The sequence below is a fragment of the Ahaetulla prasina genome, chromosome 5, assembly GCF_028640845.1.
Source record: "Ahaetulla prasina isolate Xishuangbanna chromosome 5, ASM2864084v1, whole genome shotgun sequence".
Taxonomy (NCBI): domain Eukaryota; kingdom Metazoa; phylum Chordata; class Lepidosauria; order Squamata; family Colubridae; genus Ahaetulla; species Ahaetulla prasina.
In genome coordinates, this window is record NC_080543.1 from 109,451,239 (window position 1) to 109,472,491 (window position 21,253).

Genomic DNA, 21,253 nt, shown 5'->3' on the forward strand with positions numbered 1-21,253 from the left:
GTTCAGCATTCAATACCATCATTCCAGACACTCTTCTAACTAAGCTAAACCAGCTACAGTTACCTGAACAGACTAAGTGGATCACAAGCTTCCTAACAAACAGGAAGCAGCAGGTGAAGCTAAGCAAGATCACATCAAATACCTGTACAATTAGCACAGGGGCCCTCCAAGGCTGTGTGCTCTCCCCACTTCTCTTCTCTCTGTATACCAATGACTGCATCTCCAGCGATCCATCTATTAAACTACTGAAGTTTGCAGATGACACAACAGTGATTGGTCTCATTCGAGACAATGACGAATCCGCATAGAGACGAGAGGTCGAATGACTAGCCTTGTGGTGCGACCAAAACAATCTGGAACTGAACACACTCAAAACCGTAGAAATGGTGGTAGACTTTAGGAGAAACCCTTCCATACTTCCACCTCTCACAATACTAGACAACACAGTATCAACAGTAGAAACCTTCAAATTTCTAGGTTCTATCATATCGCAAGATCTAAAATGGACAGCTAACATCAAAAACATCATCAAAAAAGGACAACAAAGAATGTTCTTTCTGCACCAACTCAGAAAGCTCAAACTGCCCAAGGAGCTGCTGATCCAGTTCTACAGAGGAATTATTGAGTCTGTCATTTGCACCTCTATAACTGTCTGGTTTGGTTCTGCAACCCAACAAGAAAGACACAGACTTCAGAGGATAATTAGAACTGCAGAAAAAATAATTGCTACCAACCTGCCTTCCATTGAGGACCTGTATACTGCACGAATCAAGAAGAGGGCCGTGAAAATATTTACAGATCCCTCACATCCTGGACATAAACTGTTTCAACTCCTACCCTCAAAACGACGCTATAGAGCACTGCACACCAGAACAACTAGACACAAGAACAGTTTTTCCCGAAGGCCATCACTCTGCTAAACAAATAATTCCCTCAACACTGTCAAACTATTTACTAAATCTGCACTACTATTAATCTTCTCATCGTTCCCATCACCAATCTCTTTCCACTTATGACTGTATGACTGTAACTTTGTTGCTGGTAATCCTTATGATTTATATTGATATTGATTGTTCCTGATTGCTTATTTGTACCCTATGATTATCATTAAGTGTTGTATCATTAAGTGTTAAATTGTACCCTATGACCATCATTTGTGTTGTAAATGTTGTACCTTGATGAAGGTATCTTTTCTTTTGCGTACACGGAGAGCATATGCACCAAGACAAATTCCTTGTGTGTCCAATCACACTAAATTCTATTCTATTCTATTCTATTCTATTCTGTTCTGTTCTGTTCTGTTCTATTCTATTCTATTCTATTCTATTCTACAGCTCTTATATCATGCTGGACAAATGAATGTCCAACCTTTTCTTGAAAACCTCCAGCTATGGAGCACCCCAGAACTTTGGATGGCAAGCTGTTAACAAGCTTCCACCCAATGCTTCTTGTTCTGCCCTCAGGTGCTTTAGAGATTAAGTCAACTTCCTCTTCTCTGTTACAAGATAGGAGATGACCCATCTGAGTTTGAGGGCAGGGTCAAATGCATTATCAGTTTGGAGTCACTATGCCCCTGTAAGAGTCCATCCCCCTTGAAGTCCACTGATTCTTATCTGGTGCCAATATGCCTCTATTAGTAGATCAGATTCTTGTGTATAAATTGCATAACATAAACTCATAGTGCTTTTGAACTCTATCCCGGCTTCTAATTTTCTGTGCCTGACAGACAACTCCTGCAAGTACTGGCAGACAGTTATCAAGTCATACTAATACTTGATACTCTTCATTAGGCTAAACCAGGGGTCTGCAAACTTGGCTCTTTTAAGACTTGTGGACTTCAACTCCCAGTCCAGTCTAGCCCTGGGCTAGACACACCTAGTTCCCTCAAACATTCATCGTATGGTTTAGCCTCCAGACTTCTTATCATCTTCATTGCTCTTCTCTGCTCTATTTCAAGGGTCTCAGAATCTTTTTTGTATCATGGTGAGTAGAACTGGATACAATACTCCAAGTGTGACCTCACTAGTGTAGTGCAAAGGAATATTGTCGCTTCTTGTAATCTTGATGCTATCCTTTAGTTCAGGGGTGTCAAACTCGATTTCATTGAGGGCCACATCAGGGTTGTGTTTGACCTTGGAGGACCAGGGTTGGCATGGCCAGAATAGGCATGGCCAGCTCAGCGTCACTCATGTCGGTGGCCCAAGCGTTCTGGTAGTGAAAACGGGCTCCTGAGCTCCATTTTCGGCTGTGACAGCCTCCTGCAACCCTCTGCCAGTGAAAATGGAGCTTGGCAGGGCTTTGTTTTCATTGGCAGAGGCACTGTGGGCCAGTCCTTAGCTGTTTCCAGGGTGGCCCCATGGGGTGGATCTGCCCCATGGGCCTTGAGTTTGACACCCCTGCTTTAATTGATGCAGTCCAGAACTGCTTTGGCTTTTTTTGGCAGCTGTGGCACACTTCTGGCTCAGGTAGTGGTCCACTAGGAAACCTAAATCCCTCTCACAGTTATTACTGTTGAACCAGATACCACCTATTGAAATCCATTAAATTTCCGTGCAGCAGCTATGCCCTCAACTTCTTTTGTATGTGTTTTGACATCCCATGCACTTAATAAAAGCTGTAGCTTCAGTCATATGGAAGCAACTCCCATCTTCCCTTTTTTTAACTTTCTCTGTGGATGCCCATGGAACAATGAAGCTTACAGCTTCATAAGTAAGTAGAAATTAACTTAACACCCCTCCCCCACCCTTAGACATCAAAAGATTCAATAGAGTTTTGGGGAGGAAAGTGGAATAAAGAAGAACATGAAATATTACAATGTTCAAACTAAATTCTGAATGCAATACAGGTTTTCATGTTTGAAACTTACTCCTTTCTAAGCTGATCAGACATATGGTTCACTTCGATGAGATTGTTTAGGTCTTGGGATCTGTTAAGGCAAAACAAAAACAAAGGCAGTTTGCAGTTTGTATATTTTTGCGCATTTGATACCTACGGAAAAGAGTTTTCACGCAGAACTGGTTACTTGCTTGCTCTGTTCTCTGTGCCCAAGCCTGCATCAGCACAGAATTTGGGGATAAAAGGAACACTGTTCTGGCACTCAGAGATTATTGCTGGATATGTGAGAAACCCTTTGAAAAGCCATTAAAGTCCTTTAAATGGAGACAAAGGGCACCTCATTTGTATTTTTCCATGTTTATGCGAGTGCCAGGAGAAGAGGCAAGCCATTGCATGGGAGGAAGGAAAACTGCTGCTTAGCTGTTGCTTAGTGTTAAGAGATGTACTCAGAAAGAAGATGAAAATGAGGGACAGATTTAGGAATAGATTTAGGAACAGAGGTTACAGGAAAAACTCATGTGCTGTGCAGCAGGAGAGCTACATCAGAATGGTGAAACTGGGTTTCTGTATGGAAGGGAAGGCAGGCTACAGCCTAACCAAAAAATTCAAAAGATCCTCACTGCCTAATCAGCTGCTAGTAAAATATTCACTCCCAAAGGTGCTTTCTCCATAGACATTTAAAGTAACCACTGTTTTCCAAGATTAATTGTGCTGGTAAAATCACAACTTAATAACACACAACAGAGACCAAAATTTCCATTGCCAAGCAAGATAAGTAAGGCACATGAGTTTTGCCCATTTTAGGATCTTTCTTGCCACCGTTGTTAAGTGGATCCCTGCAGCTGTTAAGTTAGTAACATGGTTGTTACTGGTTTCCCCACTGACTTTTTCTTGTCAGCAAAAGGTGATCATGTGACCCGCCAGGACTCTGCAAACCATCATAAATGCATTCCAGTTATCAAGCATTCAAATTTTGATCATGTGACCATGGGGATGTTGCAATGGTTTTAAGTGTGAAAAATAGTCATAAGCCACCTTTTCCATTGCTGTTATAACTTTAACTAAATGAATGATTGTAAGTCAAGGTCTACCTATGTTATAGACACTTGGCCATTAGTACCCTGGACAGTTCATTTCTCCCAGTTTTGGCTAGTAGGCTACTCTGGACAATTAAGATGGGTGTTGAGTCATCTCAACTCAACTAGAAGGCCTCCAAGATCCCTTCCAACTCTGTTGTTGCTGTTGTTGTTGTTATTATTAAATGTTGAATGCATGCTGCAGTCTTTAAATAGTTGAGACAGCACTGGAAAATTGTTGTATGCGACCTATGCTGATGCTAAAAAGTCTTCCTAGGCTAACTAAAGTAAATGGGTATGTGGTGGTATAATATGAATCTGAACTGCTTGTCCTGGAATATTTCAGTGTGTTCAATCATGATTTCATGATTAAGGACCAGTCCCAAATAAAAGTTAGTCCCCTAGCAGGGAAGATGCTAAATGTAGGTTTCCCCTGATCAGATGCAGATTGATAGCTAAAAAAATCTCTGCAGGAGCAGGACTAGTTAAAATAGTCAGGCACTTGGTAGCTTCCTATACAGTTCATGCTTGGGAAATCTCCCACATCATCTCTTAGCCATACAGATAGTCCTCGATTTACAACAGTTCACTTAGTGACCGTTCACAGTTACAACAGCACTGAAAAAAGTGACATGACCATTTTTCAGGCTTCCAACCATTGTCCCATCCCTCTGGTCATGTGATTTACATTCAGATGCTTGAGAACTAATTCATATTTATGATGGTTGCAGTGTTCCGGGTTTATGTGATCTGCTTTTGCGATTTTTTTGAGAAGCAAAGCCAATAAGGAAGTCAGATTCACTTAACAACCAGGTTGCTAATTTAACTACTGCAGTGATTCACTTAACAAATGTGGCAAGAAAAGTTGTAAAATGGGGCAAAACTCACTTTACAAATTTCTCAGTTAGCATCATAAATTTTGGGCTCAATTGTGGTCGTAAGTCTAAGGACTACCTGTACTGTTTTGATGGCTTGAGTGATCTGTAGAATAGGGATCACAGATCAGTGGAATGCAAAATGCAGGTCAGCCTTGAAAATTCAAATCATTGCTTGTTTACTGTTAAAACAAAATTAATATTGTCAATTTAATTTAAATAGTTCCCGAGTACCTTCTTCTTTCTACTGGTACCAAGACCTTTATTTATGAGTAAGTTCTGGGTGATGAAGCACAAGCTACCCCAACTGCTTATCTGACAGTTAATACAGAACAAGGGACACTTTCATTAAAATACCCATGTGAGAATTAATTCTCATCCCCTATGAGAACTGTCTAATTCAGTTGTCTCCAACCTTGGCAACTTTAAGACTTGTGGACTTCAACTCCCAGAGTTCCTCAGCCAGCAAAACTGGCTGAGGAACTCTGGGAGTTGAAGTCCACAAGTCTTAAAGTTAAAGTCCACAGCAAAGCTTTGCTGGCTGAGGAACTCTGGGAGTTTAAGTCCACAAGTCTTAAAGTTGCCAAGGTTGGAGACCCCTGGTCTAATTACAAGCCAAACCTGTAATTCTGTTTCTAGAAAGGTAATCGGAAAGACTGGCTTTATATCTTCAGATGCATATGAATGTTAATGACCTTCTAAAACCTTTTAAAGCAAGATTTTAATTCTCATATGGTACAGAAATTGCATTGCTCACCCAGATGGATAACCTACCAAAAAAAAAAATAATACAACTCTGCAGGTGGAAAATGTAGCTGTTATTTCTGTTGGATTTCTGGTTGATTTTAGATGTCATCAACTATTTTGATATCAACCCACCCCCTCGGCTGCAGTTTTATAGTGGTTCCACTCCTTCCTGTCAGGATGGGAATTTGTCATTCAACACATTATCTATAGTATTCTTCTCAGGCTATAGCATGCATCCCTTGGGAAAAGTCATCTGCGGTTTTAAAACAGACACCCAGCTGATCCTTGCCATTCAGTTCCAAGAAAGCACTTAAGGGTGCTCTTTAATGGAGGGGTTGGGTTGTGCCTTTGAGTAAGTGTTGACACCTGGCAATCGCCAGGATTAGTCCCTGCGGTTTTCTGAGTAAGATTTTTGGGAGTGGCTTTCCACTGTCTCCTTCCTAAAGATGAAGTAGGGTGATTCATCCAAGGTCATCCAGCTGGCTTCAAGCTTAAGGTGGAAGCAGAACTCATGGTCTCCCAGTCTCTGGGAGATAATAGAAATAAAACTCCTCTGCCTTCAATTTTCCTAACCAATGTACATTCACTTGCTAATAAAATGGATGAAATACTTCTCTTAAACAGATACTATTCTGATTTTCACAATGTAGAAAGGCCTTCAGGGGCCTTTCTCCCAAAGTTTCTGCCTGTGAGGTGTTGTTCCTGAGCTCACAGGATCAGCTTGGAGTGTTGCTGCAGGAATACCTCCCTGCTGCATAGCAGCCTCCCTGCCTGAGTTGTAGAGGCCTTCTTGGGGCTTGCAGGACAGTTCCCTAGGCTTATGGTCCTGGAAGACTTTAATCTGCCATCCCACAGTTTAGCCTCAAAAGCAGCCCAGGAGTTCATGACTACAATGGCAGCCATGGCCCTAGCCCAGATCATCTTGGGTCTGATTGTGTGCACACTGACCACACACTGAATATATATTTTTTTTTCGAGCACTCTGACATCCTGTAGTCTAAGAAGAGAATTCTTCAGAGCTAGGCATAATGTTTCACTTTCTGGTCTCCTAACTGACAGATATCACAATATTCTAATATATGAACCAGGGGTGGAATCCAGCCGGATCTATCCAGCTCGGACAAATCAGTAGTGCCAGCAGCAGGAGGTTCCACCCACCCACCGGGACGTCATTACATCCTGTTTTTGACCCTCTGCGCATGCGCAGAAGGCTCTGTGCATGTGCAGAAGAGATGCACACTCACATTCCCGAACTGGTAGCGAAGGTAAGTGCATTTCACCGCTGATATAAACCTATATATGTACATTGTTTGTCCACATACATTGGACAAACTAATAGGAGAATAAATGCATGCGTTGCAGAACACAGGAACACAGTCAGAAAAGAAGAAAAAACCTCCTCCCTTTTCCAGCACCTTAAAACCACAGGACATGAAATTGATTTTGAAGGAACCAAATTAATCTCCAAAACTGAACACTATACAAGAGAATAATTATGGAAGCCATCGAAATAGAGAAACACCCCACAACATGAACAAACGGGACAACACCTCCCGCTTACCAGACATCTGGAAACTAGCCTTGGTCAACAAACAAGTCCCAGCCATGAAAATTGACACCAGACCCAGGATAACACAATGCCACTATCAATCATCCTTACCAGATTCAAACCCAAACCCATCCCACAGACGAAACACAAACACCATCCAGAAGCCAGACCATGCTGGCACCACTGGCTGCTGTGCCTCCCTCCGATCCCCACACAAAGCAGCTTACAAATGCCAGGAACACATGACAAGACCTCAGACTCGGAGCCAAACCAAAACCTGGGATGCTGCATCACAGCCATTTGCTCAAGACATCACATCACAGAACTCCAGAGGCCACAACACCAAAGCTCAGGAACAAAAGACGTGTTGTGTCTCGTCCGATCTCACCTCAGCCGGGGTCTTCTTATCCGCTTCCGAACACAAAGGAATGTTCTAGTATGCCTCCCGGCCCCAGCCCTGGCTCCTTGCCCAGACAGGCTGAAGAGGAAGAAATACCTCCAGCCCCCAGCTCTGGCTCCATGCCCAGGCAAACGGAGCAACTAAACCCCTCCCCCTCCTCCACAGCATGTGAGCCTGAGGGAGGTCAATTACCAACAGCTGCCAACTGGAGTGACCTTCGCGTCAGAAGACTTGATAGGCAGAGGCAACAGAAGGAAGGGAGGGGCAGGCCTGGATAAGTGTTGAGTCATGGAGCCACACCCCATGGCCTATATAAAGGATCTGCTTTCTGGCATTCTCTGAGTCAGGCAAAGTCTAAACATATCTTGCTGAAGTCACTTTCTGGTCTCCTGCCTGCCCTGAGGACTTTGCTAGGACTTTGGCAGAGCTGCAGAGGCACACCTGATTCGGATTTCCCTGACCCGGCCATCAGCGGAGGAGTGGGACATGACAAGACTAGGACCACACACACAGAGGATGCTGGGAAACATCTGACCAATCTGCAGGCACCCACTCCATTTACCAATCAAGATGCAACCACACAGCCAACCGGTCCGCTCACAGCAACACTCCCTACCTCTCCACCAGTATTTCTAGAGAGACGGCAGCTCCGACCATGCTTTGCTCACATGGGCACGAAGCCGAAAGCACCAGCCTGAAGATGATGAGTGAGACCTCATCGGAACGTCACCAAGATACCCTCAATCTTACATGGGAAAAGACCCAAATATGCCAAGACCTACATACCTATACCCGTGAAAACCTACGTAAATATATATATGTTTGTTTTAAATATATATATGTTTAAATATATATATGTTTGTTTTCTGAGGTTTTCGCCGGTGTTTGTATGTAGGTCTTTGGTTATTCAGGTTTTCTCCCGCGTAAAATTGGAAGTGTCTTGGAGATGTTTCGACGAAGTCTCATTCGTCATCTTCAGGCTGGTGTTTTTAGCTTCATGCTTCTAGGAGCAATGTGTGGTCGCAGCTGTTTCTTCCTTTTAACTGCTAGATATAGTTATATATATAGGTCTTGGCATATTCGGGTCTTTTCCCGTGTAAGATTGAGGGTATCTTGGTGACATTTCGTGCTTCTGTGAGCAAAGCATGATCGGAGCTGCCGTCTCTCTATAAATACTGGTGGGGAGGTGGGGAGTGTTGCTGTGAGCGGGTTGGTTGGCTGTGTGGTTGCATCTTGATTGGTAGATGGAGTGGGTGTTTGCAGATTGGTCGAGGTGGGGAGTGTTGCTGTGAGCGGGTTAGTTGGCTGTGTGGTTGCATCTTGATTGGTGCATGGAGTGGGTGTTTGCAGATTGGTCGGCTGCCTCCCAGCTTCCTGTGTGGGTGTGGTCCTAGTCTTTTGTTCCTGAGCTTTGGTGTTGTGGCCTCTGGAGTTCTGTGATGTGATGTCTTGAGCATATATATGAGAATGACTTGGCACAGACAGAGACAATTCAGCATATGCCCTTTACTAGGATTTTTCCAGGGATTCTTCCAAATGCTATCTAGCATCCGACAAATGCCACATAAAGCAAATGAGTTTTACATTAAACTGCTACTGTCAGATACCAGTCAAGATGTAATACAGAGTGTTGTCTTATCACTAAGTTGTAAAACTGCAGTAAAGGCCCAACAGCTTATTTCTTCGTATAATTTTGTAATTAATTTATAATTTGTATTTTAAACTAAGTTATCTCACTGAAATACATACGACGTACACACATGGAAACATTTTGTGTGCTGATCTTTGATAACAATTAACGTTTTATATCATTTATTAGAACAGAAAAGATATTGAAAGGATATAAATAAAATAATGCAAAATTTACCTGGGGTTTTGGCAGACAGGGGACTGGGATATATATAATGAAATGTATTGTTTTCAACACTAGATTAGAAATGTAATACAAATGTCCAGTGTGGCTGCAAAACTCACCTTCTGTCACACGGCTCAAATGTACAATTCACTATGATAAAGTCATCCAGGTCTTTGTTTCTGTAAAGAAAAAAAAAGGTAATTTATTTTCAATATATTGTGAAATTAAATTGATATAAAGGCATAAGGGGAAGGATAACTTCCAGCCCCCGACAGCAGACCTAAAGGCTTAGCTTCCTTCAAGCAAATGGAAAGTCTTATATATTTTTTTCTATTTTACTTAACCTTATATGATCTGCAAATTACAGTAGAAACTTATGAAATATTGAAGCACTCTCTAAATGAGCATTTTCAAAGCAAAGCCTTGCAGAGCTTGTGCTGGGCTGCCTCCCCCATGTGCCCTCTGAACACCTTGCAGCAGCCACTTCCAGCCCAGCAGAGCTCACATTATGCCAACCTCTTGCATCCCTGCAGCAGCACCCCTGCTTGGACCATGTATTGTGGCCTGTTGGTCGCCAGCCCCTCCAGCAGCCAAATCAGATGAGGAGGCAGCATGGGAATCAGGGCCAGCATCAAGGCAACCTGTTGTGGTCCGTCAGCAGCCTACGGAGCTGGCAATGGAGTCGGACAGCGATGAGGCTGACGTGAGGCCAGGGCCATTGGGAAGTGAGGTGCGGACTCCAGAGCCTCCAGAGACTGATAGTAGTGAGGCAGAGGAACAGGAGGAGGCTGTTCCTAATGCACACATCAGAAGAGATGCCAGAAGGCAAGAGCAGCTCAAGCAGAGAGGACAACTCGGGAGTAGGGCCAAGAGATGATTGGCCCCTCCCATAAGGCTTAAAACAGACCAGCACCAGCATTTGAGCTTTGCCAGAAAACAACGTTGTAGCTGCATCTTTTGCTTCGTCTTCTGCTTCGTATACGTCTTTGTTTTTGTGGCTTCTGGACGTTTGCCTAATTGGACTAAGGTTTGTGAGATAACAGGAATTTGTGTTGGTAGGCATTTGTGTTGGTAGGGCCGCGGTGTGGCTCAGGCTGTAAGAAGCCTGTTATTAAACACAGCTGCCTGCAATTACTGCAGGTTCAAGCCCCACCAGGTCCAAGGTTGACTCAGCCTTCCATCCTTTATAAGGTAGGTAAAATGAGGACCCAGATTGTTGGGGGGGCAATAAGTTGACTTTGTAAATATACAAATAGAATGAGACTATTGCCTTACACACTGTAAGCCGCCCTGAGTCTTCGGAGAAGGGCGGGATATAAATGTAAACAAAAAATAATAATTTTGTTTTACTTTGAGTTGAACAATGCTGGGAATGAAGTAATTCCCAGCTGTTTGAATAAAATTTGTTTTTCCATGGACTAAGTTTATTACTACCTACTTGGGCCTGGGTCACAACACAACCTGAGAGATAGAGTCGGAGCCTGGGCCATCCATCAGCCCTCAGATGGAGAGTGAACCCAGGTGTGGAGGCGGCTGATGAGGAAGAGGAGGAACAGCTGGGTCCGGTGCCTGATGCACGGATGCGCAGAAGGCAGAGAAGAAGAGAGCAGTGGGAATCTATGGGGCAGTCCTTGGGACGGAAAACCCACTGCCCCACCCTAGCTCTGGGGATAAAAGGCAGGGGGTGGAGATGAATAGGTGTGGCAGACAACTATTTATTTCCCTGCCGGCCAGCCACTGATAGCCTGCATTTCTGAATGCTGTCTGGAAATTGTCAGAATTCTTCTTGGAATCTGCAGCGCCTTCTGAGCGTGTGTGTCTCTGCTGCTGGAAGAAAGAGAGCGCACCTTCCAGGACTTCCTTTGCAAGCGTGGGAAGAAAGAGAGTAATTCCTGTTGTATTGGGGCCCTTTCAGGAGGAAAGAAAGCGAGCCAGTGGTGGGATCCTTCCAGTTTAACAACTAGTTTGGTGATCACGCGCGTGCGCCATTCAATGAAAAATCACCTTCCATTAAAACAGCTGAGGCACGGCAATCTGCTCTGCCGTGCTAATCAGCTGCAAAGATAAAGCTAAGTAAAGCACAGGGGCAGACAGGCGGGTGGGCCCAGCTGATTGTCAGAGCGAACCGGTTCTCTTCCAGCTGATCTTTGGAGCTACCGGTTCATCCGAACCGGTCCAAACCAGTAGAATCCGACCCTTGGAGCAAGCATCACTTTCCATAGGACTTAAGAGACTTCGTAGCCTGCTGTGAGAGAGCGGCTGCTGGCGCTCCTAATAAAGGGAACATTTCGTTAAATACAAAGGGCTTGTTGTGTTTGAGAGCCAGGTTAGAACACCATGCTGGCTGTTTATGGTTCCCTATGCAGTCTTTCCCATCTGACAGTAGCTTGCCTGTCAGCCTCCTTGTGAGCCACATGAGACTTGCAACTTCCCACTAATTTATTAGAAGCCAACAGGAAATTGCAAATATTGCTTAATGATAGCAATGGGGATTGTGGGCATTGCTGTTGCTAAGCAATGCAGTCGTGTGATCTTATGCTTCATATCCGCATTGCTTACCAACAGAAATTCCAATTCTAACTATGTATCACCCTTCTCCAAGGATTACCTGCATACTTTTCTGCAGCATCAAGAATGATGGAAAGTACTACTACTAAGTAGGAAAGAGGAGGGGAAGTAGGAAAGCGAGGAGAGGATGGTGGGGAAAGTAGAAGAAGGATGAGAAGGGTAGGAAGGATTAAGGAAGGGAGTGGCGGCCGAACAGGCCTGATTGAGCATAATCTGAGTATAGGATCGATTGTTGGATAAGTGATTGTACTGTACACGGGTTAAATTGTGGGAATTATTATGGAAAATAAAAAAAATTTGCCCGGAAAAAAAAAGAATGATGGAAAGTAGTACAAATTAATACTAAATACAGGTAGTCCTTGACTTATGACCACAAATGAGCCCAAAATTTCCATTGCTTAGGGAGACAGTTATTAAGTGAATGTCACCCCATTTTATGTCCTTTCTTGCCACAGCTGTTAAGTGAATCACTGCAGTTGTTAAATTAGTAACAGGCTGGTTAATCGAATCCAGCTTCCCTATTGATTTTGCTCATCAGAAGGTCATACAAAGGGATACCATGACCCCCCAGGACACTGCAGCAGTCAGAAATATGAACCAGTTGCTTAGCATCTGAATTCTGATCATGTGACCATGGGGATGCTGCAATGGTCGTAAGTGTGAAAAATGGTCATGAGTCACTTGTTTCAGGGATGTTGTAATTTTGAACAGTCACTAAATGAACTGTTGTAAGTCGAGGACTACCTGTACCTATACCACAAAGTGAATGGAGACTTACCCCTCCTTGCTGTTATTATCTTTGACTTCAATCAGACTCTCCAAGTCATGGCTTGTTTAAACATGAAACAAAATCAGTACAAAGATTTCAAACACGTAGAATTATTGTTGTGCTTTCATTCCTTTTAATATATTTAACATCTGACTTACAACCCAGGATTCTATCTGCAAGTAGTTATTATTATTTTATTTATTTATTTTTTATTTTATTTTATTAAATTTTTATACCGCCCTTCTCCCGAAGGACTCAGGGCGGTGTACAGCCAGAATAAAATACAGAATATATACAATTAAAAGAATTTAAAATAAAACTATTACTAAACGGCTGATAATTAAAAAAGATTTAAAAATTTAAAATATTAATAAAACCCCAATTTAAAATCAACTATTTATGCCAGTCCTGCTTGAATGAATAAATATGTTTTTAGCTCACGACGAAAGGTCCGAAGATCAGGCACTTGACGTAAGCCAGGGGGGAGTTCGTTCCAGAGCGTCGGTGCTCCCACAGAGAAGGCCCTACTCCTGGGGGCCGCCAGCCGACATTGTTTGGCGGACGGCACCCTGAGAAGGCCCTCTCTGTGAGAGCGTATGGGTCGATGGGAGGCATAAGGTAACAGCAGGCGGTCTCGTAAGTACCCGGGCCCTAAGCCATGGAGCGCTTTAAAGGTGGTAACCAGGATCTTGAAGCGCACCCGAAAGACTACAGGAAGCCAGTGCAGACTACGGAGCAGTGGTGTTACGTGGGAGCCACGAGCGGCTCCCATTACCACTCGCGCAGCTGCATTCTGGACTAACTGCAGCCTCCGGGTGCACCTCAAGGGCAGCCCCATGTAGAGAGCATTGCAATATTAGCAACATTGGTTTATTTTTAATAAGAAAGACAAGGTATAAATTTAACAAATAACGTGTATGAACAATATAGCTACGTAATACTTGGAAAGAAGTGGGTATATGTATATATATATGTTTTAAAGTTCTAGAAGGAAGTGTAAAAGTGAAAACATTGCCTCCTTATCAATGTGAGATTCACATGGGGTTTTTTTGTGGGTGAAGTGGAAATGACTAGGGAAAATTAAAATAATACGCTTTTCAAAATACAATCTCAGTGCTGATTTCACTTGAAGACTTACCTCTTCTCTTCCCATTTAGAGGTAGGATTCACTTTGATAAAATCATCTATGTCTTGGCACCTGCAAATTTGAAACAAAAGCCAAGATGATTTATTTTCGATATACTCTGAAATTTAGCTGATAACTGGGAAACACCAAAAGTCTCTTAATAGCTACCTTCTAACAGGTATGGATCTATCTTTCTAGCAATTTACAAGACAAACCCTGCCAAAGCATGGTCATTCCAGGAAATTGTTGAAAATGATAATGTCCACATTCAGAGGGTGGAGGAAGGCACAAAAAGAATAGCTATCCTTGATTTTATAAAGATTTGAAAAGATTCAGACAGAAAAAAACTGAAGGAACTTTGTGAAAAGTGAATCAGCAAGCCTCTTCCTGAGGCAACTGCTAGAATTTATTCAAGGTAAGTGTCGCACCATCGCAATATAAGAACCACATCTTTTGCATATGTGTGCGGTGTACAAAAGGGATGGAATTTGCGGTGTCAGCTTTACACTGAAAGCTGGGCCGTGGTAGCTCAGGCTGTAAGATAGCCTGTTATTAAAACACAGCAGCCTACAATTACTGCAGGCTCGAATCCCACCAGGCCCAAAGTTGACTCAGCCTTCCATCCTTTATAAGGTAGGTAAAATGAGGACCCAGATTGTTGGGGGGGGGCAATAAGTTGACTTTGTAAATATACAAATAGAATGAGACTATTGCCTTACACACTGTAAGCCGCCCTGAGTCTTCGGAGAAGGACGGGATATAAATGTAAAAAACAAAACAAAAAAACCCCACTACTTTTGTATGTATCATCACTCTCTACAGATGGCCCTGCCCTCTGCCTCTTCCACATTCGCCCTCTGTGCTCACTTCAGCCGTCTGCCAGCCCTTTGATAGATCAGATAAGGAAATAGACATTGCAAGGGCTATCGGAACTCAGTAGTAAGCTGCCAGACTTTCCCTCTACCTCCACTTCTACTATACAGAGTCAAGGCAGGGTTATTTTGGGTCTCCTTCTCACAATCCCAGTTTTCTCAGGTACATAGCGTTGCTTACTGTCTCTTTTATCTGTGAATGTGTCTTCTCTTCCTTACACCATCACAAGATGGGTTGCTGATTCCAAAACATGAAATCAAGCTTTCAGAGACAATTATAAATTTTCTAAACTTCCCGCAATATTTATGAGAGTTCCATTATGGCAATTTACACATTTACAACTCTATGGGCTTATTTAAACCAAGACTATGGCTGCTAAGACCGTTCACTTAATTTTGTATCTAAAAGGGAAGTGAATTCTTTCTGGTCAAGACGCTGCATGATTAAAACTCATTAGATTTTACAAAACTCATAGGTACAAACAGTACCTTTCAAGATGTTTGACTACACGTTCCTCATTTGCTCTTCACTACTATTAGTTAGTCGCAGGGAGATTGTAATTCATGGCTGCTTGGAGAAACTTCCTTTAGTGCAGGGGTCTGCAAACTTGGCTCTTTTAAGACTTGTGGACTTCAACTCCCAGAATTCCTCAGCCAGCTGAAGTCCACAAGTCTTAAAAGAGCCAAGTTTGCAGACCCCTGCTTTAGTGGATCAAACCAGAGGCTACACTTGTTTTGATAAGAGGAAATACACACGCACCACACACACACACACACACACACACACACACACACGCTGTAGCAGTAAACATGAAACTATCTCATTCCATATGGGATACACAGTTCACCTTACCAGTTGTTACACTGAGATGGCATGGCAAGAAAATAAACTGCAATTCCTATCTTCTAGTTCTCTCCATAGTGGCATGCAGGTAGTCCTCGACTTACGACCATAATTGAGCCCCAAATTTATGTTGTTAAGTGAAACATTTGTTAAGTGAGTTTGCCCCATTTTAACCTTTCTTGCCACCGTTCTTAAGTGAATCATTTCATTTGTTAAGGTAGTAACATGGTTGCTAAGTGCATCTGGATTCCCCATTGACTTTGCTTGTCAGAAGGTCACAAAAGTGGATCATCATGACCTCAGGATACTGCAACGGTCATAAACATGAACCTGTTGCCAAGTACCTGAATTTTGATCAAGAGACCATGAGGATGTCGCAATGTTCGTAAGTGTGAAAAATGGTCATAAGTCACTTTTTTCAATGCCATTGTAACTTTGAATGAACTGTTGTAAATCAAGGATTATTTGTATAAGCAATGCAGTGTGCTATGTTTGCATAAAAGTCACTGGATCATACCTACTTATTTAATAAATCAGATTTTTCTAATGTTAAATATTTTTCTGGGATGCAACTCATAAAATTTATCCAGATCTGAGGAAGGCAAATAAGCCGTAACAAAATGTAAAGGCTCAGTTTCAGAACTGCAATTGTAACTTAATTCTCTACCAAATCAGGTACATCCCCAGCTGATGCGTACGTACCTCTTATTTATCCTGCTGTCTAAGATAGGTGAGGTGTTTACCTTATTGGTATCACTTCTGCCAGGAATCCTAAATGGCAAAGATAGTTTTCACAATAGATATAAACTAGTTTGTTTTTAAATTAAAAGGTTACTAGCTTTTAAAATGTAAAAAGTAGCTTTAAAATTAAAAGCTAATATTTCCTTGAAAATAAAAAAAAACATTAGCATTTTCATGCAATTCCCCAGTGACCATTAGAACAGCACCATGTTACTTAGAATTTATTTTTCTAATGTAGTAAAATATTAATTTATCAATTGAATTTATTATTTTTCTAGCGTTCCATGGCAGTAACATTAAAATATTCTACCTAGTCCTTTAACAAAGAAGCAAAGAGTCTCTGCAATTAAAGTTATCCCTTACCATTTCAAATGTTCCATTAATCATCAAACATAATTGATTGGGAAGTTTACTGTACTGTAATCTAAAGACACCCATCATAGACAATTCCCTTTAAAACACAGTCATTACATTGAATCAAAGTGGGAGTTATGTTTAACACCTATTTCCTTTAAGCCAACAAAATTACACCAAAGACAAAACATAAGCCCTTTCCTGGCACATGTCTGCAGTTGATTTAAGCATGGTCAGGGAACTAACCCGATTTCCTGCATTCCCATGACATTCAAAGACAAACCCAGCATGCTTACAGCTAAAATAGCTGTTGGTTTGCTATTGGTCTCCAAGTGAAGAGGATGTGATTAGTTCCTGTGCCTCTGAGCCCAATAGAAGGGAAGGGGCGTCCCGAACTGCTTTTGCCTTGTGCACAGAGTCACTATTCTGCAGCCATAGCAGCCCTTGAACTGTCTACACCAGGGATCTCCAACCTTGGCAACTTTAAGACTTGTGGACTTCAACTCCCAGAGTTCCTCAGCCAGCAAAGATTGGGAGTTGAAGTACACAAGTCTTAAAGTTGCCAAGGTTAGAGACCTCTGATCTGCACTGAGGTGATTGTGAGAAGCCTTGGACCTGCGAAGGCAACCTGGAGACGGGCACAGCGGGAATTCTCTAACACCACTTATAGAAAATGAAGAACAGCAACTCAGAAGAGGCTATGACCTGTTGGGAGCCAATTATCACCACAACTATGGCATGGCTATATATGTTAGAAGGGATGCAGAGAATGCCTCCTTATTGTCAATCTCTACAAACAAGAGGCACGTGGTGGCTCAGTGGCTAAGACACTGAGCTTGTCAATCAGAAAGTCGGCAGTTCAGCGGTTCGAATCCCTAGCACTGCGTAATGGAGTGAGCTCCCATTACTTAGCCCAGCTTCTGCCAACCTAGCAGTTCGAAAGCATGTAAAAAATAGGGACCACCTTTGGTGGGAAGGTAACAGCGTTCCGTGCGCCTTTGCCGTTGAGTCATGCCGGCCACATGACCACGGAGACGTCTTTGGACAGCGCTGGCTCTTTGACTTAGAAATGGAGATGAGCACTGCCCCTAGAAGTCCTGATAAATTCCAGGAGGTACACATGGAATTGGATTGGTAAATTCCTCTCAGATGTAGAGACTAAACTCATTTGGGCCATATTCCTACTAAGTAAACAAATTCTTTTGACAATATTTTTTTCATTAAGAAATTGAAGCAAGATAGCACTTTTCTATATTAAACTGGACTTGAGTTTAACAACTGTTTCTTTGGTACACTACACAGTTTTTGTTTTTAAAAAAGGTATCCTAAATCTGAAAACTGCATCACAATACTAAATACACAATAAAGGTTTCCCTCGCACATATGTGCTACTTGTTCCCGACTCTAGGGAGAGGTGCTCATCTCCATTTCAAAGCTGAAGAGCCAGCGCAGTCCAAAGATATCACTGCATCCCAAGCTCTGGTCTGAGAAATATAGAATTGATAATTTTATAGTATATGGTAATTTTGAGTTAATTAATTTCTTGAGATAATTTAGATGAGAATCTTCAATCTGTAGAATAGAATAGAATAGAATAGAATAGAATAGAATAGAATAGAATAGAATAGAATAGAATAGAATAGAATAGAATGGAACAGAATGGAATAGAATGTTTTATTGGCCAAATGTGATTGGACACACAAGGAATTTGTCTTGGTGCATATGCTCTCAGTGTACATAAAAGAAAAGATACCTTCATCAAGAATCATAAGGTACAACACTTAACAAGGAGTCGAAACAGTGGGTACTGTGGCATTTGCTACCAAGTTTTATATTCTACCTATTTTTCAAATTGCTCTGAGGATTATGAATCTTCACAACAACATTCAAAATTAGCTTAGACTAATTGAAGGGTGTCAGATCTGTGATGCAAATCAAGACAATTACTGTATAAAGTAGGAGCAGAGAGTTAAAGTCTGTTTCATAAAATATATTGGCTTAAGTCACCTTTGAGTACACACCTGTATTGTATTGAATTGAATTGCAGATGAGCTTAAAACCCAGCAGAGAGATTTAATTCAAATATAAAACTATGTTATATAGTCATAGTCATAAAATGTAAAAGAAATACTCAAATTAATAAAGCTTTTTAACCTGAAGAAATTTGCTTTCATTCAGATTGCATAATACTGTACAAAAGCAAAACATAACAAGTGTAAATTAAAATTTTACCTGTCTAAAGTAGTATCAGATCTGTATCGATTAAGCATAGCTTTCTCATCATCCTCCCCGTCTAGGTTCCTATTATTAAGAAAGAAAGATTAATTCATGTTAGTTAATAATTATTAATTAATAATTAGCTACCACCTCACAGAGGTATCATTTACTAGCTGTTTAGCCTATATAAAATTATCTTTGGAACTATGGAATAAACTAAAGTATGACAGCATCTCTGCTAATACAATCAATGAAATATTGTTAAAAATAATATTTTCTTTATTTAATAACACACATTTAATACTATAAAATTATCTTCACAATTAAGTATGCTATAAATGAGAAAAGTGTAATAAAAGCTTTTGTTATTTATGTCTAAATTGTATCAATTTCAATTAATTTATTTTGAATCCAAATCATAGTAACGAATTCCCAGCTGAGGTTTCAGCATTCTCAAATTGGTTATTTGCAACATTATTACAGACTGTCTCTATCATAAATGACAGGAATTGCCTGAATCCAATTATACAAAACTGAGAACATAGAAAATAGAGAAGTGATGGCAAAAAAAGATCCAGTGGTCCATTGAGTTGTCCTTTGAGTTTGTTTTTCGTTTTCTTTTCAATTAATTTATTATTATTAATTATTATTTTTATATTTTATTAAATTTTATTTTATGTTTTTTGTTGCATGATAGACATGTGTTTATCCCAAGCATGCTTATACCATGTAATTTTATCCTTAAAATAAATAAAATCACTTCTTTCTTTTTTTTTTTTTTTTTTTTTTTATTCAAAAAGTTTTTATTAGTCAAAAAAGGTTTATACAAATACATATCAGGTATGGTAAATTTTCAGTTTTCTTATCTAAAATAAGAATTTTACTCAAATTTTTTAACACATACAACAGCCATATGGCAAGCAGGTGACACGAAGTAGCTAAGTTTACAAATTTTAAAAAACGTAATAAAGAAGAGTCAAGAATAAACAGAATATCGTACAAAAGAGAATAAGGAAAACCAACACAATCCCAAATATCTTTATCACTTCCTAGTTTTAGATCTCAGAACTCTGGGTTCAGCCTGACCCAACTCCAGGGCCGCAACAGCGGCAGCCGCTCAGCCCCATGATCTATAACCTCCCTTCTTCAATTCCTGGGTCATCTGATTCCAGGAGGCTTTGTGTTCCTCCACATAGGCCGTAGCCTCCGCAATTGTACTGATTTTTTCGTAATGCCCTCCCGGAAAATCATCAATCCTCTGGCATCAGCCATCTGAAGCCCACTCCTTCTGGTACAATTTGCTTGACAAAAATAATATTTCTTTCTTTTTCACGCACCTGTCTGGGAATCTGCCTCAGAATGGCTATCTCCTGCCCCTGTAAATCAGTGCCCCACTCCTATGTTTTCTAAGAATTTCATCTCTCGCCTCTTCTCACAAATTTGACATGAACCTCTCTGGGAACTGCATGCGTGCATATTGCGAATTAACTCTATAAACTCGATCCACATCCCAATTCATGAAATCAACACCTCTCCCAAGAAATTCTCCCAACAATTTAGTCACAACATCTCTCAAGTCTTCTTGGTCCACTTCTTCCAAATTTTGAAACCTAAGGAAATAAGACATTTTATCCATCTGTAGTCCAAGCACAGCATTGCCTGTCGCCTCTCTTTTCTGCACTGCCCGCATCTCACCCTCCAAACCTTCCACTTTCTGCTTGTTTTCTGCTGAAACTTGTTGAGTATCCTTTAAATCCTTTTGGATAGTCACAATTTCTGCTCTTATTTCATCCAATTTCTTGTCCATATTAGATAACTTTTCCAAAATTCTTCCATCTCTCCAGCAGTTGGTCTCTGACCTTTTGCCATTAAGGAAAAAAAAAATACAAAATCCTCAGGCAGGCACAGTATCCTTGTAATTTCCTCCGGATCCACCAGGGGGCACTCACAGGAGCAACGAGTCCACAGTACAGTTAGTCAACCAGGAAGTCAAGGGAAGTGATGTCATCAAAATTCTCATAGTAAAGGCGGAAGCTGGACGCCACCACTGTTCCCCAGAAGGAGGGGGGGCCTCAAACCTTCCCTCCTAAATTTCTCCATCACCTCTTCTCTCCAGAGCTCCACAAAACCGGGAATCTTCTTATTTTAAATTCTCCTCTCCAGAATAACTCGTGCTCCTTCCAACCGCAGGGGAGAAAAACCCCCGCACTCCGGAGCACTCCACCACGCCACCGATATTCCCTTCCCTTCTCCTCCTCAATTCTTCTCCGTTCCCTGTTCACCACCAGGCTGCTGCAGTTATAAATCCAATGCCCCGGTGTCACCGGGCACAGCGGCCCAGGCGACGACCAAAATAATGGCCGCGGCCTGTGGCCTCCAAACCCCGCCAAGCCTAGGACGCGCCAGCATCGGTCCCCACAGTCCT

At 41.6% G+C, this 21,253-nt stretch overlaps 1 protein-coding gene across 4 annotated transcripts in view; it reads right to left on the reverse strand.

The window, feature by feature from the left end:
* SCEL (sciellin) overlaps positions 1-21,253 on the reverse strand; it is a 55,318-nt gene that overhangs the window by 16,490 nt on the left and 17,575 nt on the right. For 2 of the 4 annotated variants that reach the window (XM_058185496.1, XM_058185499.1), the window contains exons 5-10: positions 18,844-18,912; positions 16,219-16,287; positions 13,813-13,872; positions 12,684-12,734; positions 9,457-9,516; positions 2,867-2,926 (exon numbers count right to left, since the gene is read on the reverse strand). In XM_058185496.1, the coding sequence (XP_058041479.1) occupies positions 2,867-2,926; positions 9,457-9,516; positions 12,684-12,734; positions 13,813-13,872; positions 16,219-16,287; positions 18,844-18,912 (369 nt within the window). The remainder of the gene's footprint in view (positions 1-2,866; positions 2,927-9,456; positions 9,517-12,683; positions 12,735-13,812; positions 13,873-16,218; positions 16,288-18,843; positions 18,913-21,253) is intronic. The other 2 variants (XM_058185498.1, XM_058185497.1) reach the window with 2 other exon arrangements.